Consider the following 11,330-nt stretch of genomic DNA (forward strand, 5'->3'; position numbering starts at 1 on the left):
GGGTTTGTATCCAGTAGGAAAACGAGTACAGCTAAAACCCACCTATTTGCATTGCGTCATCGCACTTGTGACCGAGCCTATCCATTTTCGCGGGGAATGGTTGATAGCTGGGTGGGATTTGTTAGTGGCTTCAATGCTTTTATTTTTTTTACATTTTGACGTTACAAATCATCGACTGACGTCATGTTGAATGACGTTTTGTGGAAAAAAAACAGCCTTGACGCACACATCCTGCCATAAAGGCCACTGCAGGGGAATGATCACTCTCAAGACAACAACACAACAGCTCCTTTTATTAGGATAACAAAGTAGGTTACACAGACTGGACACGAGGCAGTCACATATCCAGTCACCCACAGGTGTTCAACCCACAACACATGTGACTTTCATAAAGATAATTTGAGAATGAGCACAGTTGGAAAAGTGATATGGATAGAAAGGTAGTCATTAGAGTCAGACATCCTTCATAATGAACATTTTGTCTTTGCAGACCGGGTGTGTACATGCTTCTTCAACAGAATATGGCTGACGTAGGCTGAATCACCAATTTGGTACGCACCTTGAGGGGACATACAGGCACATCTGTAAAATATAAGCAAGATTGGTTGAAAATCATGACCGCCATCAAGCAAAATGTCCTCGCACTTAACAACTGCTGACCATTTGTTTAATGATTATACAACTCTGAGGATTTGTATGTGACATGAAAGCAAGCATGTCTTCTAAAGCATTTTGAGCACAACTCATAGAGGACACTACAAATCTCATTCGTGGTCACATGACTGCCATCACTTCATAATACAACACAGCTTTGCTGATTATTTCCAGCCAGCTTCTTCAGGAAGCTTTATACAGCGCTTCAGCAGGGCAGAGCACTGACACCAGTTCATCAATCCGAACTTGACCTGCAAATTTCCTGGTGAGTGCGGCCCTAAAATGTTCAATTCTTGCAAAATAAAATCGAGGATAATATTAAATGAGTGGCAATCTAGCACAGTAAAGTAATGTGTTCCAACACTAACACACAGTGATAATAAACAATCTGGTCATTCACAAACATATGGTAAGGGCAATGGTTTCATTTGTTTTCAACATGCATACAAGTTCCATTGGAATACATCACGTAGTACAATTCACAGTTCTACATGTCCAAAAAGGAGTATAAAAAGCAAATCTTATTTAATCCTACTCCCCATCCGTTTCACATCAATAATCAATAATTAACTATAGCTATTTATTTCAGATATAAAATTATACAATAAACAGCAGCATGGAGTTCTTAATCTTTATTTGAAAATATAGTTTAAGATTAGCTGTGTAAACAAACGAGCTTTAGCATTAGTGCCGACGCCTGTCTTGTTACTTCCGGCTTCCGTTCACCTGTTACACCTGTGCTATACAGCGCAAGTGCGGCTCCAGCTCGCGTTGGGTGCACCTGCTGCCTTACACGTGCCATGACCGCGGAGCGGAAAAATTGCGATTTGGGCACACCGGACGACGGCGTGGACCCGGTCTTAATGAGCGAGGATATGAGTGCGGAACAGCCCATCTTCTCCGCACTGAGCAGCGTGGGGCCGGAAGAGGACACCGCGGTGGGACAGAGGCTAAGTCTCGGTGGGAAAAAAGCACCTGCAGCCGCCCTATCTCCCACTACCACTTCCGATACAGAGTCCGGGATATTCTCCGTGGAGTGCGAGACGTGTGTGGAGCACGAATCCGAGTTGGACTGGTTCTGTGGTACCGAGTTGAAGCTGATCTGCTCTCACTGCGCCATTGTAGGGTCCTGCCACGGACACTCTGTGACCCCTCTGGTTGCCAGAGTCACCGCAGTTAGGGTAAGGGACTTTCCACACTTACAATGCTTCAAGGTCATTTTCCACATGCAGTGCAGGATAGCATCCAAGTTTACCTCTTTAAGCAAGTATGGGACCAATAGTGGTACGTACGTCTAAGTGTACTATACTTGTAATAATACGATGTTAGACTAAGGCTTTTGCATCCATACCAAAGACGATACATTGTTGTATTGATATGGTTGGTAGCCCCCAAAGTTGAAATGGGCTATTGTGTTGAAAATTACTAATACAATAATATAATCACTGTCAAAAGAATATATTTGTAAGCATGTAATTGCCGTTGGGTAAGATACTTGTCAATATACTGTAAGCATCTTGAAGTGCAATGTGATCTATACCATATCTTTGAATACGCTCTACTGGTTTGATTGGCTCTGAATACGCGCTTTGGTGCTGGATAATATAGTTTTAAGTAAATACAGTCAAATATATTTATAAGTATGTAAATAACCAAACATACTTAGCTATGGGTAAGATACTTGTCAATATACTCTTAAGTTTCTTCACAATTTCATTTAGTGCAAACATAAGTCCACTGTTCTAGTTTAAAATAAGTATGCTAGCTAAATGTATTTGTAAGTAACCAAATCTGTAAGTTTAATTTGATTCTGTATATACAGTATATGAATAAGCTATACTAGTTAAAAATACAGGTACGTATACCGTACTAGCCCAAAAAGCAAAGCATAGGATATCTTATACCGTAATTTGAGTGCATCTCTGAATACGCGCTACTATAGTTTAAGTATGTGTAAGTATGTAAGTAAACAAACATAATTGGTATAAGTTAGCTTATCCTGCAAGTATCTTTACATGCAATTTGATTTAGTATACCACTGAATACGCTCGACTACTATGTACATATCCAAAAATACTTGTTATTTGTAAGATACAGTATTAAGCTTGTCAATAATATTGTGTCCGTCTTTTAAGTACAATTTGATTTCGTATATGTCAGAATACGCTCCACTAATTTCAAATACCATAAATATATAAACAGTACTTCAATACATTTTAAGGGGTTTTAGCTTGTTTCAGTGCTTTCCTGCATCATTAATACCTTTCATCTTATGATAAACGTCTTCTGCACATGTATTAGCAAAATATATGTATGTTATTTTACTGTAAAAATGTCAACACATACCCAAGCAGCCATGAAGCCCAACAGAGGATTGCGTGGAACCTATTGTTTACACACCTAACAGAGAAATAACTCAACATCCTAAATCCCTTTTAAGGGCGTGACATTGTTTATCAAGTTTTTTTTTTTTTTTTTTTTTTTACCCCCAGTCTGATTCCTCTCCAAGACTGGATTTTCTTGTTGCATTTCCAGCTGGTTCTCATTTTTTTTCTCCCCCCCTCCCCCAATCAGAATCAACTGGTGGATGTGTGCGAGAAAATGCAGCTACAGGCGCTGAGGATGGAAAGGTTCATCGAGCAAACGCTCAGGAGCAAGGAGCACAAACTTCAGGTTGGAGACACTTTGGGAGGTCATTGTGGTGTTAAAATGTCATACCAGTGTTATGGTTAGGCTCGCAAATTACTGTACTGTACCTTTGGATACAATAACTGATTTTGCAATACATAAATGATGTAGAAGTAGAATGGCTGTGCAAAGTTGCCGGATATTGGCAGAACGGGAACATGCTGTTGTACACGCCGATCCAGAGCATCCCTAACATGCTCAATGGGTGACATGTCCGGTGAGTACGCTAGCCATGCAAGAAGTACTTCCAGAAATTTGCAGATCCTTGCAGCATGGGGCCTTGCATTATCATGTTGTAACATGCGGTGCTGGTCGTGGATGAATGGCACACCGGGCCTCAGGATCTCATCACATCATCTCTGTGCATTAAAAATTCCATCAATAAAAGGCACCTGTGTTCGTTGCCCATAACATACACCTGCACATACCATAACCCCAACACCACCACGGGCCATTCCATCTGTAATGCTGACATCAGCAAAGCGCTCACCCGCACGACACCATACTCGTTGTCTTCCATCTACCCTGTACATTGAAAACCAGGATTCATTCATAAAGAGGACATTTGTCCAAAGTGGCAGACCCCATTGAATGTGAGCATTTGCCCTCTCAAGTAGGTTACAACGACGCACTGCAGTCAGGTCAAGACCCCGATGAGGATGACGAGCTTACATATGACCTTCCCTGAGATGCTTTCTGACAGCAGAAATTCCTTGATTATGCAAACCAGTTGTTGCAGCAGCTGTCGAAGTGGCTGGTCTCTATCAGGTGATCTTGGAGGTGAAGATGCAGGATGTGCAGGTCCTTTGCTGGTGTGGTTACACGTGGTTTGCGGTTGTGAGGCCGGTTAGATTGTCTGAAACGTCTTTGGAGACCGCTTATGGGAGAAAAATGGCCATTCAATTCACTCCTGCAGTCAGTATGCTTATTGCACGCTCCCTCAACGCGACATATGTGGCATTGCGCTGTGTGATCAAACTGCACAATTTAGAGTGGCCTTTTATTGTGGCCAGCCCGAGGCACACCAGTGCATTAATCATGCCGTCTAATCAGCATCTTGATATGCCTTTGCAAAGGTGCTCGCTAATAAAGGTTTAGACGGATTTGTCAACAGATATTTGAGAGAAAAAGGTCTTTTGTGTACACAAAATATTTTACATATTTGAGTTCAGCTCATGAAAAATGGGAGCAAAAAAAAAAGTGTTGCCTTTATAATGTATTTTTGTTTACTATAATATTATGTCTATATTAAATTCCACTTAGTTCCCATTCATTTTCATGAATTTCACTAGAATGTGTTTAACTTGTTTCTGGAAAAATGTCCAAAAATGTACTGGAAATGTGCCACCTGTTTGAAACCCTTGTAGTTGTTTTGCACGCAGCATTATCATCTTTGTAAATGCAGACTTTTGTATTGGGATTTGTGCGGGTGCGCCTAATGATGTGGCCTTTGAAGGTATATAAACAATTAGCAAGACATACAGTATATATTGGAATAAATGGAGAGAAGGCAATTGTTTATTTTTATTTGATGAGCAGAAGAAACTGATTTGGGATAAATGACATAGAAATGCAGTAAAAATATTTTTTTTCCTTTCCATTATAAGGAAATAAAGTGTTTGTTATAAGACAGACAGAGGTGTTCAGTTTCCACCTGTTACTTTGTGATTGTACCCGACCTCTCACCCAAAGTCAAACTTAGATAGGCTCCAGCTCACCCATCCATGATCGAGTGTTAATGAATGCATAAAGTTCCAATCAGCCATTTACTATAACAACAAATTGACATACTTCCTTCTCCACCTAGGTGGCGGCGAGCATGGCGAGGGAGCAGGTGGTGGCCCAGGTAAGCGTCGCCCGCGAGGCCCTGGAAGAGGAGGAGCAGCGCCTGCTGGAGGAGGTACAACGGGAGGAGGAGCGTGTAGAGCAGTGCCTCCTCACTCAGAAGGCTCACTGGAGCCAAGCGCTGGCTGGTCTGACGCGTACACGCTCACGCCTGGTGCACACTCTGACGCACTCTCCGGACGCACAGCTGGTGGTGAGGGAGAGAAATGTGTGAATGACTGGGTAGTGGGTGCCTAACAATATGCAGGAATGATCTATTAACTCTATGCTTCCTGTCTTCCTCTTGTAGATGAGCTTTCAGGAGATTGCTGAAAGGTAATCAACGTCATGACTTTCTTCTTTACGCTCATTGGTCAGAACATTAGGTACATCTGCACCTACACTCATGAGGTGCAATACAAGCGCTGCAGCAGCAACAATAGCTATTTCTTTTCATTGACACAAAGTTACCTTTTGGTGCAGGTCCAGACAAAGGTGCAGATCAAAGTACCTATTTTTACTTTACAGTTCGCTCGCTTTGAGATCAGTGACCTGGTCGATAAAACTAGCAAAAAAAAACCCTAAGTCTGTGGCAGTTAGCTCCCTTTTTGTGACACGTTACTGGCATCTACAGGCCTAGACTGCAATAGGGACATCCGGTTTGTAATGTTTTTCCAATCAAATGAGTAAAATGAGCGCACTGTAAATGTTCTAATTCTAGCTGGGTTGTTTATTTACTTAAGAGGACACCGTGTTAATTGGAAGCTGGCAATAATTGGAAAGAGGCTGTTATTTCAGAAATGTAAAAACACAACCAATGTTGTATTGTTGCTGCTGGATGCCTGACCACTTATGATACTTAAAATGCAGCCACAGTCATCCCCTCCTGCTCATAAAATAAAAAATCAGGAGGTTGCCTACAGCCACAGATGTTTTTTGACCCGGCGCTAACCCCAGCGGTTATTTGCTTTTGCAGAGTACACGCTGTGGTTAAATGATAACTAGGGGCATTACTTCGAGAATTCACAACTAGTACCATTCCTGTGGCCTTGATACAGCTCTTGTATTGGATGTCACATGAATGATGTTGGGCAGGTAAAGATACGTACGTTGTCTGAAGTGTTTTTACCTTTTTTTTCCTGTGTGGCCTGTAGAGTGGAGGAGGCTGAGGGATTGGGTGAGCCATGCGACACAGAGCAGCTTAACCTGAGGCCAGGCTGCAGTGACAGCAAGCTTTTGAGAGGACTGTGGGCCACCGCCATGCTGCAGGGATCAAATGGTTAGTCATTTTCAGACATGAATCATTTTCGAGTATAATACTTACGTGACTTTGTTTGCAGCCTATGGTTCATCTTCTTTAAAGTTTGACGCGTGCACAGTAAGTCCCCTCCTGTCGCTGTCTGATGACCACTGCACTCTGACCTTTCTCCATAAAAAACGCCGCCAGTCGCTGCCCTACGATGAAGCACGCTTCGACAACTGGCCTAATGCTATGGGCTCACTATCCATGTCCTCTGGTAGCCACAGCTGGGTGCTGGACGTGGGTCAGAGCGCCGCCTTTAAGGTGGGGGTCTGTTACGCCAGTCTGCAACGCAAAGGCTCCGGAGACGAGGCCCGGCTTGGACACAACGCACAGTCGTGGGTGCTGTGCCACTATGACGGAGAGTACTCGTTCTATCACCAGGGGAAGAAGGTGCCGCTGCAGGTGGTGATCAAACCCCAGAAGGTGGGCCTCCTGCTGGACTGGCCCAGTCAAACGCTGTTGTTTTACGAGCCAGAGTCCAGTGCTGTTTTGTACTCAGTCACAAATCACTTCAGCGCCCCCTTGCTGCCAGCCTTTGCTGTGACAGACCGAAGTATCACCATACTGCACTGACAAACCAGCAACAATGGCAAAACATTAACAAGGACATTTTGTACTTTATGAATGTAAAAGATTTAAATGTTCAGCGTACTATAATTTCATATTTTTGACTGATGTTTAAAATGTTTTTTAATAATCCAGATAAACTGTTTGTAGAAAAAGTCATCCAAATCATTTTTGTCCAGTAAATGAATCATTACAATGTTTGTCTGCAGCTTTTATTAATCTTCTATGTATAATATTAGCTTTCTGTCCCCCCAACGGTGCCAAAAAAATAGTTTACACTGATTTTTAGACTCATACAGCCACAAGGGGGCAGTATTTCCAGGGGAATCCATCCATCCATCTTCTATGTCGCTTATCCTAATTTGGGTCGTGGGGGTATGCTGGAGCCTATCCCAGCTGACATCCTGCGAGAGGTGGGTACACCCTGGACTGGTCGCCAGCCAATCGCAGGGCACATATAGACAAACAACCATTCACACTCACATTCATACCAATGGACAATTTAGAGTCGCCAATTAACCTAACATGCATGTTTTTGGAATGTGGGAGGAAACCGGAGAAAACTTTCCGAGAACAATTGTTGCCATCATAAAAAAGGTTGATTTATAAAGATAAAAACTATGAAAGTAATTGTTAAGAGGTAAAATAGTTTTATGTTTTTGAAAACAAAAATGTAATATACTGTACATAGAATACAATTGATCACAGAGAGAGATTTTTCCATTCATTCCCACCACATGCATTCAGTCAATACAAAACCAAAAATCTAAAATTTTCATCTTTGCCACACGCCTCAAGAGACTGTCAGGATTTATATGATTGATTATATGATGTAGGAGGAGGCTCGATGTTGAGCTCTTGCCTCAGGTCCTCCAGGCTCTGCTCCCATCGTCTCTCATAGAAGATGCTGAGGACGCAACGTGCCCGTTGGCCATTCTGCACGGCCCAGGGGCCCAACAACGTGACCAGTGACTGCAGGCGACTAGACAAATCAAAAATAAATATGCTAGAATCCTAGATTGTGAGGAGAAAAATGTGACAAATCATCCCAATTTCCCAGGATATACTTATTTCCCAGTGTGACAAATATTTACCTTGGGTTTAGCCGAAATGGGCCCAACAGAGCTCCGAGGGCGCACATGGGGATCCCTGTCTGAGCGGCTTCAAACCATTTAACAGCCACTTCACCTGTGCAATATAAATACTGTATTGAATATAAGACCCCTTTTTGAACATTGCATTCTTCTTCTTTTTTTTTTTTTTTTAATAAAACAATGTAATGTAAATGTTTAAAAATAAAACAAAATGTAATGCAAATGTAATATCAGTTAAATAACTGGCAGATTGCAATAAAGAATATCATGTGTCTGAGCTGCTCGTCAGTTGTTTGATGAATCTGCTTCATTGATCACCATTACCTTAAAATTAGCATTATAACTCCTCTTTTGTTACCTTTTGTCTTGTGTGAGTGACAGGAAGAAAAGCTGAATCGCTTGGGGAGAAGTTGCTTGATGCCACCTGTTACTTTGCATGTACACTATGTATACATCTCACAACCCTGAATATAAGATGATCATCTGGCTCAGACTTTTCTAGGGATAATGAGTTTTACAGTCAATAGGGTATCGTGAAGCCTGGCTCACCGAGCATGTTGGTGGGCATGCCAAGTAAAGTGTGAAGCAGGTCGTGGACCTCTCTGTATCTCTGCATGACGTAAGCTAGCTCCTCATTGTCCACAAACTTCACATCTGCCCTCGAGTCAGGAGTCACACTCTGAGAAGGAAAAAAAAAAATAGTGAACAGCTGTCATAATCCACAGCTTTTGTTCACACTGAGAACCGCTCACGTTGTCCTCCAGAAAACGGAGGTATTCTCGGCCGAAGGATCCCTCGGGTAACGAGGCCATCTTTCTCAAATCCATCGTCGACAGTCGAATTCTTGGCCTCTCCCTGGAGGGAGTTCAACAAATCAAAAGTGAAAGAGACATCATGATGAGATGACGTTCTGCGTGATGGCGGCTTACGTGAGGACCGCATATCCCTCAGGGTCATTTCTCATCCGGTCCCTGAGCTTTAACAAGGCCAGGTATCCTGTTGTCTCTCCAAGCACTGCCACCATGTCTGCAAGAGAGTTTGTTTGGACTACATAACACTGCAAAATAAATACTATTTTGTCACCATCTGATCATGCAGGACGTGATCAGACGGGGTCTTTATACAGTACTCAGCAGCAGAGCGTGCCAGGCCTTTATATTATTTAAAGTAAGGCATTTATTTCAACTTTATTTGTACAAATAGTACGAAAACTTTACTTTTGTGTTGTGTAACGGCCTCACATTGGCGGTTTCTATTCCAAACAAATGCCCTGGCAGAGTTACGTATTTGAGTTTGCACTTACTGCACTATAAGACCACACAAAAATGGTTTGCCCTAGACCAGCATTGCGTCTTACTTGCGAACACTAAAGAATGGGAATGGGGAACAAAACAAAACCTTATAGAGAAACAAAACCTAAAATGACAAAGTGAAAATTGCTGGTGTCTGGGACTGTCTTGCACATTAATTTAGTTTTCACAGTCAAATGTAAAGTCCTTTACAACAAGTGAGCTCAGACAACTGCTGCAGCTAAGTGTGTTCTAACACCTGCAATGTGGGTAGATCGAAAGTCATGGATGACTGATGATCAGCCCCCTTTTTTTTTTACTTTCTTTTCTCTGTTATCGCCTCACTTGCGAAGAAAATATAGTAGCGGTCTCACCATGCCTATAGGGGTTCTGTAGGGCGGCGACACCTGAGCCAACTGCCAACAAGGCCTTCTGAATGGGAGTGGTGGGGATGTGGCCGTGATATAGTTCTTCATTGTAATAACTGTATCTGGTGAACTTGCTTCTGTTATTTATCAGCGGGACACCACACACTGAAGAGACAAAAGTCAACAACACCGTCAGTAAATGTTATACATATACACTATAAAGGTTTAGGATCACCCTGTGCCAAAACAGCTACCACAGCATTACCCAGCACCCTCTGGTATGTGCCTAGTTGGTCAGGGGTTCATCCTCCAGGAGGATAAGGGCCCAAAACATAAATCCAATCTATGTCAAAACTACTAAGGGGAAAAAAACTCAATAGTAAACTTGAAAAATCAAGTGGCCTGCGCTGTCTCCTGACTTAAAACTGCACTGGCAAGGCATGAACTGGAGAGAAGAGTGAAAGCAAGCATATTTATGGAACCTTCTGCAACAGCTTCTGAAAAATATTTCATTTCATTTCCATGGCTACTTTGTTGAGACAATACTATGTGGTTTATACTTTGGTTAGAATCATCTGTATTGGCTAAGTAAGTTAAAATACTTTTTGCCTGTAGATGGAGTCATTCTATAAATATTAAAGCGGTAATAAGTATACGCATAACATGCATTTAGAATACTTACTGTGAATGCAGCGATGTACCTATTGACGCTACATGGCTACCGTAGGACAGCACATGCGCAGAGTGTATTCTGTTGGCCGATGTCTCGCAATGTGAACCTGTTACTTGCTGCCCAATGTTTATATACTGTAATAACGCAAGTGTGATTCATGCCGGTCGTCATTATCACTACAACACATAATAATAAGTTTACGACATATGTACATCTAAGGCATTTGGCAATAATAAATTGTAATTATAATTCAACTGTTCAAAAAGTTAATGGCAAGAAGAAAAACAGTTGTTGAAATACATTATTTGTTTTTATCTCCAATTGTGTATTTATTCTTTCATTCCAGAGTACAATGAAACATTAAAATGCACAATAAGTAAAAGGAAAGGTTCAGCAGTGTGCAGACATGCTAAATACAGCTATTCTGACCTTGTGTGAAATTCTGACTGTGCTGCGTTTAGAGGAAATTTCCTAAAGCAGTAAAATGTCTTTCAAAAAGTACCGCATATCATTGGAAAACGAAACTATAAGCTACAAGCAAGCAAAAAAGCTACAATATTGTAGAAGATTCGTAAACGTTAACAAGGATAACAGCCCCTAGCAACATGCTAGAAGCATGTAGAGCACAGTACAGTACAGTACCGTCCTCTCTTCCCCCGTTACACTACCTCGAAAGACTACGACTTGTATAAAGTCTTTCAACATCAAAGTCGTTATGAATTCCTTTTAAAATGTCGCGTAATCTCACACTTTTGTGGCAAACTCCTTCCGGTCGTTATCACTAAAGCACCTTGTCCTGAGCTCAACCGTTGAAACAGCAACAGCGACATCACAGACGTGAATGCGCATGCGCTTTGGAATGGCGCAGTC

The 11,330-nt window shown here is 42.0% G+C and overlaps 2 protein-coding genes across 3 annotated transcripts; one reads left to right on the plus strand and one right to left on the minus strand.

Moving 5' to 3' along the window:
• The first annotated feature begins 1,388 nt into the window (after positions 1-1,388).
• Positions 1,389-8,289, plus strand: bspry (B-box and SPRY domain containing). Its single transcript, XM_054756709.1, has 6 exons — positions 1,389-1,835; positions 3,229-3,327; positions 5,150-5,380; positions 5,477-5,502; positions 6,321-6,445; positions 6,507-8,289. Exons 1-6 carry the CDS (start codon positions 1,455-1,457, stop codon positions 7,040-7,042), a joined length of 1,398 nt encoding a protein of 465 aa, XP_054612684.1. The 5' UTR covers positions 1,389-1,454; the 3' UTR covers positions 7,043-8,289.
• On the minus strand, positions 6,296-11,325 carry coq4 (coenzyme Q4 homolog (S. cerevisiae)). 2 transcript variants are annotated; one of them, XR_008566490.1, is made up of 8 exons: positions 11,209-11,325; positions 9,794-9,952; positions 9,060-9,156; positions 8,883-8,985; positions 8,680-8,809; positions 8,131-8,224; positions 6,491-8,018; positions 6,296-6,429 (listed from the first exon to the last, which is right to left on the minus strand). XR_008566490.1 is itself a non-coding variant. In XM_054756710.1 (7 exons), the coding sequence occupies exons 1-7, from the start codon at positions 11,288-11,290 to the stop codon at positions 7,841-7,843; spliced, it is 843 nt and encodes a 280-aa protein (XP_054612685.1). In that variant the 5' UTR covers positions 11,291-11,325; the 3' UTR covers positions 6,296-7,840. The 2 variants fall into 2 exon arrangements, 1 of the variants encoding a protein (XP_054612685.1); XM_054756710.1 differs by having other exon boundaries at positions 6,296-8,018.
• Between the last annotated feature and the right edge of the window lie 5 nt (positions 11,326-11,330).

Source organism: Dunckerocampus dactyliophorus, chromosome 17, assembly GCF_027744805.1.
Source record: "Dunckerocampus dactyliophorus isolate RoL2022-P2 chromosome 17, RoL_Ddac_1.1, whole genome shotgun sequence".
Taxonomy (NCBI): Eukaryota; Metazoa; Chordata; class Actinopteri; order Syngnathiformes; family Syngnathidae; genus Dunckerocampus; species Dunckerocampus dactyliophorus.

Coding starts and splice junctions, on each gene's coding strand:
- bspry (XM_054756709.1), top strand. CDS start 1,455: ATGACCGCGGAGCGGAAAAATTGCGATTTGGGCACACCGGACGACGGC. Junction 5,503..6,320: donor TTTCAGGAGATTGCTGAAAG/GTAATCAACGTC, acceptor TGTGGCCTGTAG/AGTGGAGGAGGCTGAGGGAT. Junction 6,446..6,506: donor CATGCTGCAGGGATCAAATG/GTTAGTCATTTT, acceptor CTTTGTTTGCAG/CCTATGGTTCATCTTCTTTA.
- coq4 (XM_054756710.1), bottom strand. CDS start 11,290: ATGTCGCTGTTGCTGTTTCAACGGTTGAGCTCAGGACAAGGTGCTTTA. Junction 8,810..8,882: donor TCCGTTTTCTGGAGGACAAC/GTGAGCGGTTCT, acceptor TTTCCTTCTCAG/AGTGTGACTCCTGACTCGAG. Junction 8,225..8,679: donor CATGCCCACCAACATGCTCG/GTGAGCCAGGCT, acceptor TATATTGCACAG/GTGAAGTGGCTGTTAAATGG.